The following is a 22,031-nucleotide window of genomic DNA, read 5'->3' on the forward strand; positions in this document are numbered from 1 at the left end:
GACACCGGAACTGTAGTGAACTCAATTCCAATTGCCTATAAAATATCTTTCTTCAGTAGAGGTCAAACTACTTTAAAATATTATCTCAGTGCTTTTAGCTTATCGAGGAAATATTGGAAAAGTGATTTATTCTTATTCAGCAGGCATGAAAATGGCAGCATAGACAGGGAAAGTCAATTGCATAAGGTCAGTTAATAAATCATCTTTATGTGGGTGAGATCAAGTTTCTGAAGTCACAATCTAGTACACCAGGGACTGAACAGTGCCTAAGACAGATCGAAAAAGTAAAAGTCAAATGTTTACCTCACTTGGTTCAAAAGAACAAAAGTACTCGTTCATTTTAGACTGATGTGCTCAAGGCTTCAAAATTTGTAAGTCAAGTTATGTACATGAGTTGCTAGATTATATCTGGCAGCTTTTTATACTATATCAACATGTTGATTATTCTATTACCATGTGATAATGGAATTAAATTGAAATAAAGTATTTTGGGATAGTTGTGATAATAAAAATGAATTTCTAGTTGCAATAAATTCTTTGGTTTTAAAAATAGAGAAAAAGCAGCAGGATATAAGAAAGAGGTTATATTTTAAAAAACATAATTACATGAAAGAATATTAAAGGTAGTCATTTAAAAAAAAGAAAGTACAAACTAATAATGACCTGTCAAAGATCCAAGTAGAAGTAGATAGTGAATCTAAATTCATGAACAACCTCTTTTTATCCTTTCATTTATTCTTCTCTGTTTGGAGAGACATCTCAGTTTGCCATCAGCAACTTCTTTTCTCTTTTTAACTTATTTATCAGTGTTTCCCAGGTGTGTTTTCCAGAATATAAGATCCATGAGATGTTCATATAGGGAGTGTGGACAGAGAAGTTTAGGAAATACTACATATATAGTAACTCATCTTTTGGGAATGCCTGATGTTCTTTAACACTTTTAAGTATTCAAGAAATGGTCCAAAATCAGAGATCCGTTTTCCTTTATTATCTCAACCCCTTCCAAAAGAATTTGATTGTTTTTATATAACATATATTAACATTCCAGGCACCTTGCTTTAGAATCAAAGGAAAAAGTAGCGGTAATGAGATTGGATTAAGGAATGAGGGGATATGGCTGGGCGACCATAGATTTTATGGAACACTTAGAATTTTTGCAGAATCACTGATTTATTTATGTTATGCTCATTTTCTACTTTAAAGAAACACCAATTGAAAAATGCTTTAGGGGAGCTTGGTGGCTCTTTTGGTTAAGCCACCGCCTCTTGATTTCCGCTCAGGTCATGATCTCTGAGCGTTGTGAGATCCAGCCCTGTGTCCGGAATTAAATTGGGCATGAGCATGGAGGCTGCTTGGGATTCTCTTTCTCCCTCTGCCTCTGCCCCTTCCCACAGTGTGCGCTCTCTCTCTCTCTCAAAAAAAAAAAAAATTGTTTGTGTCTTTTTGATTATAAAATTGCTAGATTTTTATTCATGAATTTTCCATTGAATATGTAAAATGTCGTTTTGAGGCTATAGGAAACATACATTTGGAAATATCTTACTGAATTTTTTTAAGTCATAAGAGTTGTTTTCCTTGGAATGAGGCATTTAATTGAAAAAAGTTATTGTTCAGAAATTACTGTGATCCCATATATTTCTGTCTTCTCAAACACTTTGAGAATTGTTACTGTCACTTCTTTTTTTAAGATTTTATTTATTTATTTTGAGAGAGAGAGTGAGTGAGCTGGGGGAGGGGCAAGGAAAGAGGAGGGGAGAGACAATCTCGGGCAGACTATGCACTGAGCAGGGAGCCCAATGCAGGGATCGATTTCAGGACCCTGAGATCATGACTTGGGCCGAAGTCAAGAGTCCACCACCTAACAGACTGAGCCCCATTCTTGTCACTTTTAAAAATAATTAGGAAGAAAAGTGTTAAAGTCAGAAATGCATAACAATCATACTTCTCATTTAGTCTATCACCCAAAACAATGTATTTCATTTCTTGGCTAACAGAAGACTGTTTTATGTTATTAATTTGATTGTGATATATAGTTCCTGTCCTTTATCTTTGAGAAAACTTAAGAAGGGAAAAATGGCAAATTGAAAAGCTTTTAGGATGATGTAATGGAGCAAATGGCCTCTCTGAAGCCTGGGCGTTTGGTGTGTTTTATTTATGATAGCACATAGGGCTATTTTAAAACTAAGATTTGTTGAGAACCCCACTTTATTAATATCGCTGTGTTAAATGTATAAGTATTGAACTGTCAATGAAATATGAGACATTTTACCCAGTGACATTTTAAATGAATCTCATTGTAGGGGAAGCCTGTGGGAACACCAGATGCTGGCGCTTATTTCCGTGTGCTCGCAGAGCATGGAGTAGCTGCCTTGTTTACAGCGCCGACTGCAATTAGAGCCATCCGTCAACAGGACCCTGGGGCAGCCTTGGGGAAGCAGTACTCTCTGACAAGGTGAACTTGGGATGCACAGGGCAAATTACATTAAAAACTGCAATCAGAATGAACAACTGAACATTGTACATTTTTTTTGGCACTGCCATACCCCTATGGAAAGAGCCAAAAGATTCTGAATGTTATTAGGAATGACTGTTCTAAACATAGCTTTGAATTAGAATTTTAACTCTACTGTGAATATGTTTTAATACCATATTGTGTTTATTTCAGTTCAAATCTTACCAAAATACTTCCCCTTTTTAAACCACCAGGCTTATATTTTCCTTAAAGTAAAATCCTGACTACGACTTCAGATGCATTTACACACACACACACACACACACACACACACACACACACACATATATATATCTTTTGAAAACAGAATAGTAGTGTAAATAGCAGGAAAATATTATGTGATTTCATGTATACAGATAAAATGTGAAAATTATCGTCCAAACTACTGTTGTTGAAAGAGGAGGGGAGATTATTTTTCTCTTGTTTTGTAATAATATTCAAAGATAATTATAGCAATTTGTATCTTCAAGGCAGTCAATTCGTATTGAACCTCTTTGAAATTGGTCACTGCTATCATAAACTAAAAGAAGGAATTTGAAGTGTCTTCAGGTCAAAAAATGGGTTTGGATTATTGTTTTGAATTTTTAAGTTAAATGCCAAGTATTATGAATTTTATGTTGTTCAAAGAAGGAGTTAAAATAGATTTCATACTTCGATTGCAGGTGTAAAGCAAGAAGCTTTCAGTTTGGATAGTCAGTAGGTTTGTTTTTGGTCCTTGCCCTATATTTTTATTTTATGAAAAATTAGGTTTGGATTTACATAAAATTTTACCTATAATCTAGAGAGTACAGCCATTAAAATAAAAGCGCTCATAAAATGAACCTCCTATTACAATATTTCTACTCGCCCCCATTTTGTTCCTTCATTTACTACATTTCAATTTTATTTTTCCCATTTCAGCCAAAAGGATGGAAAAGTAGATTTTGGTACCAGTATCTTAGGCTGTGTATAGTCTCCATGTCTTGGACAGTCCCAGGGAATTTTGAAGAAGCTGAGATTGTAGTTCCTCGCACTGTCTCTTTACTAACAAATGCTTTCTGATAACACTGTGTGAAGTTGTGTGACTGGCAAGCTAAGGTCTCTCTCATTTGCTACATCTTTTTTTCCCCATTTGTGCATGGGTTTTAGATGTTATCCATTACTGTGAAGGCAGGAACCTTTTCTAATTGTCCTAATATATAAAGCGCCTGATAGTACTGAATGCCCATTAAGCCATCAATTTTTTTCAAACTAATACTAAATGAGATTTTAGTGTAAGAGAAATTTCAGGGGATTCCCAGGTGGCTCAGCGGTTTAGCACCACCTTCGGCCCTGGGGTGTGATCCTGGAGACCTGGGATCAGGTCCCACATCGGGCTCCCTGCATGGAGCCTGCTTCTCCCTCGGCCTGTGTCTCTGCCTCTCTCTCTCTATCTCTCTCTCTCTCTCTCTCTCTCTCTCGAATAAATAAATAAAATCTTAAAAAAAAAGGAGAGAAATTGCAGTAAGTTCCCCCTGGTAATGCCCTTCTGTCTTTAGGCACCTAAATTACTCATGATGGTGGGCACATATGTTTTTAATAGATGTTTAATGATGTAGACTCTGCAGATACCCTCAATTATTCAAGTTACTACTGTTAATAGATGAACACATTTCCTGATAACCTACTATGTGCCAGGTATAAGCAGTTTCTCTTACTCAGTCATCACAATAAGTAGGAACTGTGATTATCCTCATTTTCCAAATGTGTAATATTAGGACCAGAAGGTTTGCAAAACTCTTTAGAAAGAAACTAACTAAGGCAATCTGACAAGGGCTCACTTTTTTTTTTTTAAGATTTTATTTTTTTATTCATGAGAGACAGAGAGAGAGAGAGAGAGGCAGAGACACAGGCAGAGGGAGAAGCAGACTCCCTGTGGGGAGCCTGATGCAGGACTCGATCCCAGAACCCTGGGATCATGCCCTGAGCCAAAGGCAGACGCTCAACCACTGAGCCACCCAGGCGTCCCAGGGCCCACATTCTTAACACAGACATTCTTCTTACGAGAGGTAAATTAAGAAACTAACTTGATCCAGGGATTTTTGTTGTTTGTGGGATAAAGGTTTTTACTTCTTATTTATTTGTTGCCTATTCAAATAATACTTTCACTGAACTTCTGTAACAGATTCTCACCAGTGAACTAAGGGAATATTAGAAAGAGAAGGGATCTCAAAAACCCAACTATCCGATTTTAAAAACAAGATAACCAAAGTCCAGAAGAGTTAGAATAAAGACCAGGAGTCAAGTCGTTTCACACAACTATACCTTTCATTTCATATCTACGTTCAGGACTTTTCATACTTACTTAGTGATCGGACATTGACTAGATATTATGAGAGCAAACTCATGATTTATCCATAGAGCTTGCTTCTCTCTTCTCTTATAGGACATTTCAAATCATGAAATGGTATTTTTCAAATGCATTAGATATCTCATCAAAGATTGTTTTGTAATAAATTTGGAGATTTGCCAAATATTTTCGCTCCCAAAGCAAATTTCAAAAGGTCTTCTGAAATAGGGAGCAAAGCAGAACTAGAAATTCATTTTATTATAGACGATTAGAAGTCAGGAAAACAGGGGATCCCTGGGTGGCGCAGCGGTTTGGCGCCTGCCTTTGGCCCAGGGTGCGATCCTGGAGACCCGGGATCGAATCCCACATCAGGCTCCCGGTGCATGGAGCCTGCTTCTCCCTCTGCCTGTGTCTCTGCCTCTCTCTCTTTCTCTCTGTATGACTATCATAAATAAAAAAAATAAAAACTAAAAAAATAAAATCCAACAGAAATATTTAAAAAAAAAAAAAAAAGAAGTCAGGAAAACAGATGAGAGGTCATCCGGGGTAATCCTTTCATCTCACAATTGAGAAAATGTTGCCACGAAGAGGTGAAGTGCCATTCCCGGGATGACAGAGCTACCCTCTGCAAAGCTGAGACGAGGCCGTACAGTGTGGTATAGTTAAGATTCTCGCTCTGAAGTTAGACACACTGGGTTCAAGTCTACCCCTTACCGGTTGTGTGACCTCAAGAAAATTACACAGCCTCTCTGTTCTGTTTGCTGTTTTTCTTCTTTTTGCTCTCCTCCCTCTCCAATCTCCCTCCTCCTCCTTCCAGAATAGAAGTACAGTGATAGTACAAGAATATAATGAAACTAAAAGGCATATAATGCAGGTAAAACACTTGGAACAGCTCTTAACATAGACTGTCATGGCTGTTATTATTATTTTTTTGCTTCCTTATGTCCTGCTCTTCTTCACCACATCATGGTGATTTATTTTCCCATGATCTTCTAGTTCAATCTTAATCAAGATAGAAAAATTCAGTTCTGCTGCTTCCATTCAATGTATCACAGTACCTAATACTCTGATGCAACCCTTCTTTTTCAGTTGCATAATAATGAGCGATAATACAAAAAAAGAAAAAGCAGAGCGCCAGAGATGAGTTCAAAAATAAACATATCAGGGATTGGAAATAGACTAGATCTGAAAAATAATAAGCATGGCTGAAGGCTTGCTAGGTGTACAAGCAGGCGTTGGCAGCATAGTGGAGACTCAGTGTTCCCCTGTTTTGATTGTGGAGTCAGAGTCAGCTCAGTGCTTGAACATGCAGTGGGTTGTTACACCTCACACATGAAAGGAGATTGATGATAATGGTGAGAGGGTGTTTTCTGGGACTTACAGCAAGCTTTGGTCTAGAGGTCTGAATGAGACAGAGAACAGCCCAGCGACTGGAGACTAAATTAAAGTGCCCACCTGCTGTTCTAGAATAGGATCTGTGATATCCTGAGTATCACTGTGTGTTAATAATTCTGGACCATCACTGTGGCATTGGATCACTGGGGGATAGCTACATCGCCCACAAACCTATTGGACAGAGAAGGTGAACACAGGACAGGGAGCAAGAGATAAAAATAACAATGAAGGACTTCTTTTTCTTCTACTTAAGACACTAGTATAGGAGCAGGGATCAACAAACACACTAATGAAGATGAATAAAGGATCACATTGCTATGGAAACCTGATTTACAGGGAAGGTGACTTAACAAATAAGTGGAAGAAGGATAGACCCTTAAATAAATTGGTGCTGCAACAACTAGCTATATATATAGAAAAAAAAGGAGTTCTCTACCATATACACTACACAGAAATAAATTTCAGCTGGATTCAAGGCCCTATAATTGTAAAACAAAGAATTAATACCTTCAAAAGAAAATGGATAAGTATTGTAATATATTTTAGTAGGGAATGACCATTTAAAGCATAAATCACAAATCATTAAGGAAAATATTGATGAGATTTCCTACATTAAAAGGAACAATCGCCGACCAAAAGAATAAACAAACTTAAATGATGAATTATTCACCCAGGAAGATATTTGCAACATGTATAACCATTAAACAATTAGTGTACAGAAGATATAAAGAACTCCTACAAATCAATAAGAAAACACACAATCCAATAGACAAATGGGCAAAGGATATGGACAGTCAGTTCATGGAGAAGACTAGGGTAGTCTAAAACATTAAAAGGTCCTCAATCTTATCAATAAACAGAGAAATAACGTTTTATTCCCATCATATAGGCAAAAGTTAAAATATCTAACGGTGATATTCACTTGCAGGTTACAAAACAGCAGAATGGTTTTTACACTACTATGGAGACTGTAAAGTGGAAATAACTAGCAATATTAGATGCTCCACATACTCTATATGCCCCATGACAAACCTGTATTAATATGGAGGGATGAAAATGAGAAACTCACAAATGTGACCAACAAACCATGTACTTTGAAGGTTCTTAACAGGTTTGTTTCAAAATGAAACAAACTATAAGCAATTACTTGTATAGTAAAAATGTATTGGAAAATAAATTGTCTACTACAGTGTATTAATTCAACAGGATAGTTAGAAGTGGAAATCAACCAGAACTTCAGGTATTAGCATGGATAAATGCCAAAAGCATAATGCTGAGTTTAAAAAGAAATTGAAAATTGATGGTTTCCCTTACATACAGTAAGAGAACTTTGAAAAATTACAAAAGCCTTATTTTCTATACAAATAGTAAAAAAAAAAAATGAATGGGAATGAAAACCTCTGAGTAATTCTGGTTACCTCTGAGGCTGGGATGGTGAAGAGATTTAAGTAGAGGTTGGAGAGAACTCAGTTGAATCAATAATATTTTATTTTCTAAGTGACATAAATATGACAGAATGATAAAACTAGGAATTATGCATAAAACTGGGCAGTTTGCACATAATAAGTCTACTGTATTATCATCTACTCTTGTCCTGTTTTTCAGGGAAGTTAGAAATCTCATAATGAAAACTTTCTCATTTTGTTTATGCTCTCCTTTGACATGAAATCTGTGAACCACTTTGGCAAATCAAGGATGTCATACTATGGGTGTGTATTCATGAGTGGGAGAGGAGGGCGAGGGTATCAAGTGCACATGCTGTGCTCCTCCTCTCTTCCTTTGGTCCAACAGCTGCACAAACCTAAACAAATAACTTTCCTACTTCAGTGACCACCAATACTAAAATTTAAATGAATAAGAAAACCCACTCACAGAAACAAAATTTCTTCAGAAAATTATCAATCCTTCTTTTTCAAAAACTTTCAGAGATATCCTACATCTGATTCACTGCTCCAAGTACGTGGTCTTCTGAGTCTCAAGTGACAATGACCATATGTCAACTATCTTTGGGTTTGTGATGGGTTGCAGATGAGCAATTCAAATATCCAGCTTTTGTTATTGTTTCTTTTTAAAGACTTAGGTGCCAGTTATCACCATGGTAGTCAAATCAGAAAAGGAAATCATTTAAAGCCATTATTGAAGTGAAGAAGTAAAATTGTAATAATTTATGCAAGATAGAAAAAATACTACATATCTTACTTATTGTATTTTAGGTTTTTTTTAAGATTTATTTATTTATTTCTTCATGATAGAAAGAGAGAGAGAGAGGTAGAGACACAGGCAGAGGGAGAAGCAGGCTCCATGCAGGGAGCCCGATGAGGGACCCGATCCCAGGACTCCAGGATCTCGCCAGAGCTAAACCGCCGAGCCACCCAGGGATCCCCTCACTTATTGTATTTTAAAGCTTACTGCTTTTTTTCTTTTTCTTTCTTTTTTTTTTTTTTTTTTTTTTTTGAGATTATTTATTTGAGAGCAAGAGGGAGAAAGAGAACATGAGCAGGGAGGAGGGGCACAGGGAGAGGGAGGAGCAGATTCCCACTGAGCAGGAAGCCCGATGCAGACTTGATTCCAGGACCCCAGGATTATGGCCTGAGACGAAGGCAGATGTTTAACCAACTGAGCCACCCAGGCACCCAGTTTATTTAGTTTTTTCATATTTCATTGGCCATTTGAAGATTCTCTTTTGTGAAATGTTTATCCAAATCTTTGGCACATTTTAATTTTCTTTTTCTTGTTGATTTGTAAGACTTTTCATAGCCTTTTGGTCTAAGTTCTTCATTAACTATATGTATTACAAATAATATTCATCTTGTGATTTGAATTTATGTTTCACTTAATGCTGACTTTTGCTAAAGAGATACTTCTTTTCATCAATATTTTTTCTGTATGGTTCATGCTTTTTTAAGTCCCACTTAAGACATTTTACCTATTCGAATATCAGAAGTTATTCCTCTGTGTCATTTTCTAGAAGCTTTATTGTTTTACCTTTCATATAATCTACATGGTTTGATTTTTGTGCATAGCATGAGGTAAGGGGGTCAAGATTCATTTTTTTACTCTGTGTGTATCCAAAAAGTTTTATTCATTTAAATGGCCATCCTTTCCTACTGTTCTGTATGCCACTTTTGTCATAAAAGTATCCGTAAATCCTTCTTTGTTTCTTGCTTCAATTCTGTTTCATTGATTGGCTAATTGCCTATATTTGTGCAACTCTCACACTGTCTTTGTCACTAACAGGTCTTAATATCCAGTAGTAATAGTAACAGCAATACATCCATCTGTTCTTTGCTCTTTAATCTTGACCCACTGTATTTCCACACATGTTTTAGTGTCAGCCTATCAGTTTATACACACACGTGCACACACAGAGACAAAACTAGAATTTTGAGATTACCTTGAATTTATAGATTGATATGATAAAAACAGGTATCTTAATATTGGGACTTCCAAATCATAATTATAGTATATCTCTTAATTTATTAAGGCATTTAATTTATCTAATTAGCTCTTTTGTTTATTGTATAAAAGATATATGTTTTCTTAAATTTATTTTAAGAAATTTTTAAATTTTTACTATCAATTACAATTGATATCCAATGTTATATTAGTTTCAGGTATACAATATAGTGATTTAAGAATTCTGTACATTTCTCAGTGCTTATCATAAGTGTACTCTTGATCCTCTTTATCTATTTTACCCAGCCCCCCATAAATAATGGATTCAATTTCATTTGATTCAAATTGCTTCTTAAATTTGTGACTTGATGGCTTTCATTATTTTTATAAACTTTTATCCATTATCCTTTCAAATATTGCTTCTATCTAATTTTTCCCTTCTTAAACATTGAAACTTTAAGGACACATGTAAGAACTTCTTAAGATATTACTTATATCTCATAGACTATGTTTTTTCTCCTTTATCTTTTTCAGTTGCAGTTTGGTTATTCTCTTTTAATGTATATTTTGGGTTTTCAATCTTCTCTTCAGTTGTACGTAAGCTTTCAGTTTCTAAGTTTATGTTTTTGCATCTTTTAGTTCAAAGATATTTATTTCATTCTTCATTATAATTTCCAGTTCTTGGCTGATATTATACAAATATTTCATTGTCACATTTAGTTACTGTAAAGTCTCTAATAACAAGAATATCTGATTTTCTCTGTGATTTTTTTTCTGTTGTCTATTTTTTCCTTTGCACGTTGGTCATACGGCCTTCTATCTTCATAGACCATTGTGTGTTACTTTGATACTCTAGAGTTGTTAAGGTCCCATGGAGTAATTCCTATTTCAGCACGCAGTTAGCATGAGGGAAGATCACTTTGACCCAATTAGGGATTTAGCTGACTTGAAGCTAGACTTCAGTATTTAAGAAGGCTAGTTTCATCCCAGTTTCTCTGTATTGTTAGGATATAAATCTTCAGGCATTTCAACTGAAACCTTGAGTGTTTCACACAAACCCCTTTTCCATTGTGGGTCTTGCACTCCAGTTTTCCCTTCCCAAGAAATTGTGATGGCAGGAAATGCTGTTCGTTTCCTAAGCCTCTCAGACACAAGTTTTTCTTCCATTTCTCTGCGTTTCAACCACTACTTGCTTTGGCGTATATAAAGGGGGCAAAGCAGCAAGTCTATGTCAGATATCTCTACATTTTTTTCTTTGGGATCTTAATGCTTCCAGTGCTCATTACCCTTGTAGTTCTCTGATACCTTAAAGAGATGTTTCTTTCTTTCTTTCTTTTTTTTTTTTACATTGTCTAGCTTTTCTGGTTGTGTTTGAGAGAGAGATTGCTGGACAAATGCTGGTAGGTCCTTGACAGAGTGACAGATGCATGTGTAATACTACCACTAGTGTCTTTACATTTTAAAAGTGAATTCTAGTGGGGAGCAAGTGGAGGAAAATAGAATGAAGGAAGGATAGAGATAACCTCAGGGACACTGGTGGCAAAAAGTAATGATGTTCTGTGAACTAGGAGTTGATGAGGCATTGCTAAAAAATCTATTTTTATTTAACTTCTTTTGGCACAAGTGAAGAGTAATTTTAACTTGTTTGGTAGTTTATGGAGCTTGAAAGAAATATTCATTTTGGTTTTATTCTGTTCCTAATTTATTACCTAAAAATTCTTCATCAGAATTTAGCTTTTTATCCATTTCTGTGCAGTTTCCTTTTTATTTGGGACTAAAATTAATTTGACAATATTACCATTTTTTTGTTTCTCTTGGCTTAATTTTCAGCTTCATTTGAGTCTTGAATTCTACTCAATTTTTTATAGAATTGAGGAAAGGAATACAGGCTTCATCCCTATTAATCCCCTCAACTTCTTTTCTACTCTGGATATTGTATATTATAATTTTGTTTACGTTTTTAGTATTATGGGTTTGGAATTAAATTCATCTTCCCATGTGTTACTATCATCAGGACAGTATCCACATATTTGTCCATCATAATCTAGGACAGCACTATCCAAATAAAACTCAGTTCTGCAATATGGTAGGGACTAGGCATATGTGACTGTCGAACTCTTGACAAGAGGATAATCCTATGATGACATTGATATTTTTACTTTTTAAAATTTTAACTAATTTAAAATTTAAGTATCCACATAGAGCTAGTAGCTACCATATTATACAGTGCAGATAGAAGACTTATGTAATTAACTTAGGTAAATTTATCTCCAGAATCCAAATTACTGCACAAGAATGGCTAATTTTAACATTTATAATTTTTTAAGGATTTTATTTATTCATTTAGAGAGAGATAGAGAGTGTGAGTGGGGAGAGGGGCAGTGGGTATAGAGAATCTCAAGCAGACTCAGTGCATTGAGTGCAGAGCTGACATAGGGCTCAATCCCATGACTCTGAGATCATGATCTGAGCTGAAATCAAGAGTCAGTCACTTAACTGACTGAGCCACCCAGGCGCGCCATTATAAAATGTATTTTTAAAGAAAAGTTGTTAAAATATTTTAATATGGGGCATTTATCTCTTCATATTAATAAAATGGCAGTCATTAATGAGAAATTTAACTGTTAAGTGATTTTACTATTCTTTTTTTGCAAGCCATAAAATGTCTTTTAAAAAATAAGACCTCTTATGCTCTTATGTATGAGTTTATCTTTAATTTATCTTATAATTTATCTTTAAGTTATAGATTTATACTAATTTTTTTTTCTTTCAGTAATCACCTCAGTTATAAAAATATCACTTCCCACAGAATAGTTTTGCTTGCTATAAGGAATTGGGAGTAAAATAATATTTGATTAAGTATTTATTACAACACTTAACTTTTTAATTAGTCATATTCAATTCCTAAATCCTTGTATACAGTGTGTTAATGTCCATTTATGTTATGCAACTGAGAGTCTGTAACTGATAAAAGTAATAACTTTGGGCAGTTTGAGGAAATTTAATAAAAAATAGATTAGTAGTTTCTAGTGTATTTAGGGAAAGGAATTGTCTATACTACTTTGACATTTTTCTAACTTACCAATGATCTCAATTTTTCATTTGCTTTTAGTAAAGAGTAAATGATTTTAATGGAAATGAAAGACATTGACATTCAGAAAAACCAGATATCAATTTTACTATGCATTGTGGAATATCATCTCTTTCTATATTGCTTATTAGTGCCAGTGTGAAGATTGCTACCATAATGATACAAATGCAATTAAAATCTAGGAAAAATAAGTAATAGATTTGTACTGCAAAACTATAATAATAAATACTAAGTTTTAACATATATTACGTGGAAATTTGTCATTAGATTAAAAACTCAATGCTAATTAATAGTTTATCATTATAACTAATTCGATTTATTGTAATTTACTTGGCTAGGAATAAAAGCCATTCCTCATTTTTGTACTACACCCAGTTTGCGTTATCTCTGTTTAGCCTCCTAGACTACTAATTGCATCTTTGAAAGCCAAGTGGTTGCTCTTCAGGTCTTTCACTTTTATGTTATTCATTGAAAATTTCGTAAAATATTCGGAACTTTTCTCTCTTCAAGTCACTGTTCCATTGTCTATTTCCACCCTAACAAAACAACATGCTTCCTCTTTTACTTAGAAGAATGAGTCAAGTTAACAGAAGTTTTATCAACTCCCCACCTGTGTACTTCATCTTTCTAAGCTTCTAGAAATGTTTAAATACCTAAAAATCCCAGATATTTTTATTGGTATTGAGGTCATGAAGATGAATGCTCTTAAGGAGCTCATGGTCCACTGTAGGAAATGAACAAGAGACAAGTATAGAATGAGATGTATGTTATAGCAGAGGATGGAAATGTATATTGTTGGGGTGAGAATAGCTGAATCTCCGTGAATTTTCATGCAATGGTAAGAAAATGGTAAGAAATCTTCTGTGGCTATATCACGTTGTTTAGGATGAGTAGGCAGGTTTTTATTTGTTTTTTACTTTGAGGACAATGACTTAACTCTTCAAACATGCATTCCTTTTTTGACAGACAGACCATGGAGACCTTGAGATATTGAGAATGAAAGAAAATGATCATTCTATCAATGAACCACTAATAGTGTCAACCCAATTCCATTTGTCTATTTCATCCTTTCTATTCTGTGGCATGGTGCTCAATGCCAAATAGTCTTCATCTCTTAGTAACTTTATATTCCTTTTGATAAGAGTCTTTTTGAACTGGAAGGCCACATTTATTTACATTTAAATAACCTGTTTTTCCTGTGTATGTCCTTGGGATAGGGTAAATATGTGCTTGAAAGCAGAGTAATCTTTACCAAAGAAACGCACCAAAATGAACAAAAAACATCATATTTATGAGCTTATTTGTTGCCTTAGCAACTCAAGAGTATATTTTTGTATATAGTATTTAGTAGAATATAGCAATCAAATGTGGAACTAAAATTAGCAGAGGTGATGTCAAAAAGGAAAAAGTTTTTTATCTTTGATCATTAGATCAGTATGACAGTTGTATTACAAAGATCATCTCAATTGCTCTTCACAAAACTGAGAAACTCTAGCTGTGAATTCTACTTTTGAAGCACTTTTCTTCAATGCTGTGATGTGCACTTGGTTACATTTGGGTCAACACAAATAATCCTTCTCACCATTCCGTAGCATGATATTGTGATAATATAGCTATTGTCCTTTGACAGAATTAATGTGGTTAGATTCTAGAATGTTTAGAGGGTGGGGATGAAATTCTGTTTGTTTTCAAGGAATAATTTTAATTTATTCTTCCTCTCATATTCAGGTTCAAAACATTATTTGTGGCTGGAGAACGATGTGATGTGGAGACCCTGGAATGGTCCAAAAAGGCCTTCAGAGTACCTGTCCTAGACCACTGGTGGCAAACTGGTGAGCATTCTCCAAGCATGTACATAAATATTGTGGAAGTGTTCAGCAACACTGCAAGGACTAGAGAAAACTCTGAACTATGACCATCAGGCACAAACTCAGGACTTAGGTAGTTTGGTTTCAGTAGAAATAAGCAATTCTATGGTTATCCTTTTGTTGAAAATGTCTCTGTACATGACACTGATGACACCATTCTCCTAGTCCCTGGGTATAAAGTACTGAAGACCTTTGTTGCTTCTCCTCCTCTTTGCTTTGCCTCTACCCAGTAAGTCACTAAATCTCAGATTTTGCTTTGAAGTGTCTGTTGAATTCACACCACCCCAGTACTCTCATTGTCTTTGAGCTGTGGCAGCTGTATTATTATGTGCCCTTCTTTAAATTCTCCTCATCGGTCACCTCTGTTCTCTCCACTCTCCTGTATACCCTGCACACTGTTCCCAGAGTACTTTCTTTTAAAGCACCATTTCTCTCCTAAGATTTTGTGTGGTTTTATGACTCCCTTGTTGTCTTCCATCAAATCAAATATCTTCTGCCTAGCATTGAAGACAGAGAAGTGTATCTTCTTTTCAAAACATTTATCATTATATATATATATATATATATATATATATATGATTTATTTATTTTGTTTATTCTCTATTTTCTTCCCACTAAGTGATCCTTGGGAAACAAATTGTCCTGTTAAGTGGATATAACATAAAATCTGTTACAATTTTTTAAAAAAATGCCTCTGTGCTACTTCGTTTGAGGCATAATTGTGTATATATGTGAAAGGAAGTTAGATTATCTAGATTATCTGTTTTCCCCATCACTAAGTGTAGAGATTTTGTTGGGTTTTCCATTTGACCTACTAAAAGTGACTGTGAGCTATGAGAACCTTGTGGCCTTCCTATGTACATATTTTAGTTCAATTCCACTTGGTTCAAAAAATTCGATCAACCTTTTTAATGTTTTCAGAATTGTCATCTTCTGAGTAACTGGGGTGGAGTATCAAATTTGAATAAAAAACATTAATAAAGTTTCTTCTCAAAAGTCAGCTTGATTTTAAAAATAATTAGAGTGTAAAAGATCAAGTGAGTGACTAAAACTGAAGTTCAGTGTTTGGTATTTTAGAATTTTTTGATGCTAATAAATTATGCTTTTACATCATCATCTTGCATATTGCCCTTGGAGAAACATGGTTTCCATATCCACTATAACACAAAATGTAAAATGAATGAGTGATAGAGTGAAATACAGGTTCCTCTGAATACAATGCAAATCAGAAAGAGTTTCTAGCCTCTCTAGTTTATTTGCCAGGGGAGACATTTCTTATCTAAATTCAGATCTGTAACTATTTAGGAAATAAAAAAGAGAAGACCAAATTCAGAGAAAGAGCAGTGCCATATGTAAAAACACTTAAAAACAAGTGAAGAATCATTGCCTCTGCAAAGAAAAATATTTATAGATTTGGGGCATACCCTATTCACCAGAAAAGTCCTAACAGTTATTCTCTTAGGCAGGAAGAGAAAGCTATCTTGTCACTTTTTAATTTTTTTTTTATTTTTTATTATCTTGTCACTTTTAAGATGGTTTTCCTTTCCTGGTCAAAGTGAGGGGTTGTTTCCAACACAGTGACTTTGCACAAGTGCTTGCAGAGGGGTTTTGTTTTCCCTCCATTAAAGATGACTATGCCACAGCTTACTGAAGGAAACCAGCACATTAATAAATGAGATTATGATTCTCCCCCTTTTTCTTAATATTATTGTACGTAATGGCCTGTGCCGATGGATGTAGTTAGTGCGTCCAGGCTTACAGAAAAGCTTACTGACGCCTGAGAAGCAAGCGTATTGAGGTCCCTGGTGGGTATGGAGTTTCATGTGAATTTGCAGTTTTTCTTTAATGTTTCATTCAAGGAAAATTAATAACCACATCATGTCAGGGTGCTGTCAGTTTAATCAGGTTTGAATGGCTGCTCAATACTGTGGAAAACACTGTGGATTTCTACTAATAACGACTGACTCTTTCCACCCCCTCCCATCTGACTTTACAGAATTTGATATTGTGTCCAATTAAAGTACACAAATACCTACATGTGGAGAGGTAGGTAGTAGCCCGCTAGGTAGGTAGTTTTATACTTTATAAAAGAAATCCATCCTAGGTGATGCAGATTTGTCAGCTACTAACAAAATCTAGTTTGAATTTTTATTCAGTTGTCTAGAAGAAATCAATTCATTATTTTCAAAGTTGTAGGTTGTGGTAAGTACTGCAAAGCGTTACCAAAGTTTAATATTTTCAGCCAAACACCTTTCTTGAGGGGATATCACATTAATGCTAAATCACCAGAGGGGGAAAAGGCAAGTACTTTGTGGGTTATTATTGACTCTTAGGAAAAAGAAAGGAAAATTCGATATTACTGGTACAGTCATGAACTTCCTAATGTTTTATATATCAAACAGATGAGGGTACATTTCCACATATACCTCATGTTTCCCCCTCATGCCAACCAAAACTTCAGAACATTTGAAGGAATGTTAAGCTTTGGCCAAAGGAATACTCTTCATTTCAACAGGTTTTCTACAAGATCTTTTTTCTTTTTACTGACTTCGAAATTGATTTTTTTAACATAATCGTACACTTTTATGAGCCTTCCATACAATGTATAATTTATGAGTTTGCTCTCTGATTACATTAATATATGTGCACAAATGAGCTGTTTCAAAATGGTGATGTATGATTTGGAATTAATTAGGGATATGTTAAGTAACTAAAATGTATGAATAAAAATTGATTAATTCCTGTGACCTGAGTTATAAGTAGGCACTCTGCAGTCAATCCAGTTCATTACCATGTTGTTTTTGTTACATAAGTGAAATTTGTATTAGTGACAACAGATTTCTAGTGACTGACATCCTCTTTTGGCCTCTTAATATCAAAACTCTTTAATATCTGATTTATATACTATCTAAGATTCTAAATTGAGAACTAATCTGTGGAAAATTTGAGAACTGATCAACTCCTTGTGGGAGCATTTCCATAAAGACTACTGTTCATCATGACTGGAATATTAAGTGCTTGTTTTGGATTGTCATAATGCAAACATTATGTGCTTTCAGAAAGAAACTTCATCTTGCTAAATTTAGATAGGAGGGGCTGTATCCACTTAGTTCATCAATCTGGATAAAAGATAAATTGTCACTTATCCAGATGTTTTATCTTCCCAGCAACTTCTCCATAAAATGACTGAAAACATCTGGATTATTGACTGAAGTTTTCATTTCCTTTTATACTTAGTGAAATAATTTTAAAAGGGGAAATTAAGAGAATAGATAATTGTCCCATTAAGATATGATAATTCATGTGCAAAAAGAAAATAATAAACAGCCAGAACTTCATTATCATCAGGTGTACAATCACCAGATAAAACCCTGTACTGTTATTAATCATTTTTAGCTTTTCCAGAAATCAGACACAAAACAATTTTAGGAAGAAAGAACTGTCTGTGCAGTGCATGGAGTCCTTTGCTGTAAGGTTTTTTGGGTTTTTTTTTTTTTTTTGGTCTTTTCTGGTTGAAGAGAACTATAAAGGAATTGTTTTCCTTATGAATGAATGACCAAGTTAAAAAAAAAAAAAGCTTCCTTAAATTTCAGAGACTAACTTTTAAAACCCAAAACATAGTAGACCTTATTCTTTTCTGAGCTTTTCTACATGTCCTCTCCTCTCCTCTCCTTACTGTTTACTGTTAAGCTATGATACTGGTTTAGAAATGATTGTAACCAAGCAGCTTGGCATCCCACTTTTTAATGTTATTTAGGTAGAAACACTAGTTCTTCACATGCCATGAGTCAGTTAATTAAAGACACCAACTGTGAGATTAGAATCCTCCAGTTCGATGAAGGCTTTTATGAAGAACAATTTGATAAAGGGTTGAGATGAAAGGAATCCATGATTCTTCCCATCTGCCACTAGAATATTGTCTGTGTGGTTCCCCTCAGAAGATACAGAGCTGATGTTGAAAGTGTTCCCAGTACCTTCTGCCCAAGTAGAGATGAAGTAACAGAAATGACAGAAGAGCTGCCGACTTGAGCAGCAACGGGGTGATTTTGTTCGCCTGTCTACTTGTTTTGTTCCTATCACTTTAATGGGGGAGTAAGATCCCTCATAGAATTTCAAAAACCCTAAGGAGGGATTTCAATGAGAAAACAGTAGTCACCTAATGGATTGAGACATTGGTGACAACTTAAGTTATTGATCTTATTTTATCTGCCTTGAGCCATCTTTGCTGAGTTCTTATGTCTTAGAGTAATCACGGTATTTCTGTCTCTATTTGATTGAACTGCTGCAGTTTTAATTGCAGTTGCCAGTTCTGAAGTCCCTATATTCTATAGATAGCCTAAATCCTCCTTCTCTGGGAAGGAATCTGATAATTCTAGATTTGATTAAAGTAGCCCCAGATCCTCCAGCAAACTTCATTCATGACAGTTCAAAATCATTGATCTTAAAAGTACACACACCCTAATACCATATTATTAAAATGTGTCAAGGCTACTTGACATGATAATCCTTGTTTTTGGACAATATGGTAGGATGTACTTCCTAAGAACAGACAACTTGTACAATAGTTTTAACCACAAAAATTGGTTAGGCTAACGCAATTGAGTCTGTATCCTCAGGTTTATCCAGACTAAATCCTCTAGCCCAGGATTTTTTAAAGACAGCAATATATTTTCTTTACAAAAACAAAATTGAAAAGTTAATTACAGTTTAATAGCAATTATCCTGAGCAGGGATCTCTGTGGGAAGGGTAGAGGTTCAAATGGGGTAGCTTCTCATTCCTCCTACATAGACTGTGAAACACTTAGCCAACATTTGAGGATTTGATAGGTAGGGTTTCAAAGTTTAAGCCACTTGTTTTTCTGGATCATCCTCTTCCTTTTCTACCTTTGCTTTCTCAGACATTCCACTTTTGTGCATAAGTTGCTACGCCTTTTGCCGAGAGCTTCCAATCTGTCAGTCTAGAGTCTGAAATTTAGCCTATAGGAGGGAATTTTCTTCCTCTTTTGCAATTCAGCATTGGGAGCTTTATGATTCTTGTTATTTCTCCCTTTAGAAAAACATTTTACAACTATGTGCGAAACATCTGACTTTCTTCTCATTTAAATGTATGTTGCCCCATGCAAAATCCTGTATATTTTGCTACAAAATGCTTTTCTAGGACTAAAGCCTAGGGGGCTCTCTACAGGTGACCTGACAGTGGGGAAAGCATCTTGTTGGCGACTTACCTTGAAGATTCTATCTTTAATTATTTATAAGCTACTCTCTGTAGCATGGGTGCCAAGATTTACTAGCAGACACTCCCCTGGCTGCATATCTCAGAGTGAAATATGCCTGTGCACAACCAAACACTGCCTTCCCATGTTTGCTTTCTAACTCTTTGTCATTCCTTGCTTTGGGGTTTTACTTAATGTCTGAGTCCGTCAAATTTTGGGGGCTATGGTGGTATGGCTTCACTGAAGTACAGGCCTGTATTTTCAAAGACAACAGATTGCACTAAACCCTCGAAATGCACACTGTGGAATCCAAAGTGCCAGGCCAAAGTGGCCTGCAGTGGCAGTGCCCTCACCCTGTGACCTGGGCTATGTAACCCTATGCTACTTTCAAACAATAGAATGAGGAGTCTTGAGTGATGCAAGTGAATCACTACTGTCTGCTGCCTTTTTTTTTTCAATGTAATGGTCAAAAATAAGCTCATCTCTTTTTTTTTTTCATTCATGGGGAGGAGAGTTTATGTAGTTTATCATGAGAAGTTGTGATTGGGAAAAAAACAGTTTTATGGACGCAGTGGCATCTCAGCGACGTTGGGCTAGTGATGCCGACAGTATCCATCTGCCGAGGGAAAAAAGTCCTGATGTCATCTTTGTTGCCTGGCAACAGCATTTTTTTTTCTCATTTAGAGCAATCTTCATTAGTTTAAGGTGGGTAATTTTTACTGATCATTTGAGAAGCAGGGGCTTAGAGGTAAGCTACATGAATTTGATTTGTGGAAGGAATAATTTCGTGTCAAATATAAGGCAGGCTTGATGAGGCTTTCCTCTTGAAAGTGAATAACTGTTTACAAATTGTTAATCCACCTGAAAATGAATCTCCCAAGTCAAATAGGAGCCATCAAATCAGACATTGTCCTCTTTATAGCATGACAATGTAGAAAGGACATCTAGTTGTTTTTTTTTTTTTTCAAATATGATTACATGAAGTAGTTTGGATATGTGTAACTGCTTTTTAAAATATTTATTTGTTCCCATTATTGTATTAGTGATAATGTTTTCACAGGAGACTAAACACTGGGAAATCGATTAATAATATGAAGTTGGTTTGGTCTTTGAAATGTCATCTATTCTAATCCTCCTACCTTTGGCAAGAATCACATTTAATCCACTCTTGAAAGGTGAAAATATGTTTTTGTAGATCTTTATAAGAAAAAAAGGAGTTCCCAAACCGTTCCTTGACAAACGTTACTGTCTGGAAATTTCACTTTTCTGCTGTTGCATGTAAACCCTACACTGTGTGGATCCATCGAGCCCCCAAATAGTTCCCAATTCCTCTTTTGCTGTCAGTTCTAATTTCAAAAACCGCAGGTGACCATTGTCCTTAGAAAAGCAATGTAGGTCCTGGAAAGTGTTGCTGAATCGTAACAGATTTGCCTTTAAATCCTGGTCCCCCCACCTACCCTGTAGCCATGGGCAAGTCCTTGATCTTCTGCTTGCACTTTATCTCATGGGTTTGTAGAAAGCTTGAAATGAAGTAAAATATGAACAAACAGTGCAGCAGAGTTCCTGGCCTGTAGTAACACTCAATAAATATGTTCCCTTTCCCTCTCCTTTCTATGGATCTCCCTTCAAAAAGTAAAGATCATCTTTAGCCTCCTGGCCTGTAGATAGATAATCCAGACTCAAGAAAAGTTGGAACTTAAGAGCTCAATTTATACATGAGAAAAAGGAATCATAGAGAGTTTAGTTTCCCAGAGGCAACGAGCTTGTCAAGATTAGAATGGGAATGCTCACGTGTTGTCCAGAGTCCTCCCTTCCTATGTCTTATCTTATGACATCAATTCAACATGTATTACCTAACTCATTAATTCAACATTTCTTACCTAACTCAACTGCAGGTTACTTATGGGTTTCCCCACAGTTAGAGGCAGTAAGGGGCTGGTAAGGGAGAAGGGTAAGACCACAGTTCAAATTAATGAAAGTACAGAAAGTTAGGCTGCTTTGAATTAAGTATTTTAAATGGTAATCGTGCCATTTCATGAACACAAAGATTAAATTGATTTTCTTTCACCAGTGTACATCTCACTGTTCTGCTTTCTTTCTGCTACCACCATTCAAGTTATTTATAGCACACTGTATAGATTCGGAAGTGGGGAGAATGGTTTCTTTACAAATTGCTTTTATGCCCATCATGACGCTGTGATTAATATGACTCAGCGGTACCAGGCTGCTGAATTGATTGATTTCGAGG

The 22,031-nt window shown here is 35.4% G+C and overlaps 1 protein-coding gene across 3 annotated transcripts in view; it reads left to right on the plus strand.

Annotated features, from left to right (window-relative positions):
* The window catches only part of ACSS3 (acyl-CoA synthetase short chain family member 3), a 141,669-nt gene that overhangs the window by 81,851 nt on the left and 37,787 nt on the right, over positions 1–22,031 (plus strand). For all 3 annotated transcript variants that reach the window (XM_072724503.1, XM_072724502.1, XM_072724504.1), the window contains 2 exons: positions 2,301–2,452; positions 14,431–14,534. In XM_072724503.1, the coding sequence (XP_072580604.1) occupies positions 2,301–2,452; positions 14,431–14,534 (256 nt within the window). The remainder of the gene's footprint in view (positions 1–2,300; positions 2,453–14,430; positions 14,535–22,031) is intronic.

The sequence above is a fragment of the Vulpes vulpes genome, chromosome 10 (assembly GCF_048418805.1).
Source record: "Vulpes vulpes isolate BD-2025 chromosome 10, VulVul3, whole genome shotgun sequence".
In the NCBI taxonomy this organism is placed as follows: domain Eukaryota; kingdom Metazoa; phylum Chordata; class Mammalia; order Carnivora; family Canidae; genus Vulpes; species Vulpes vulpes.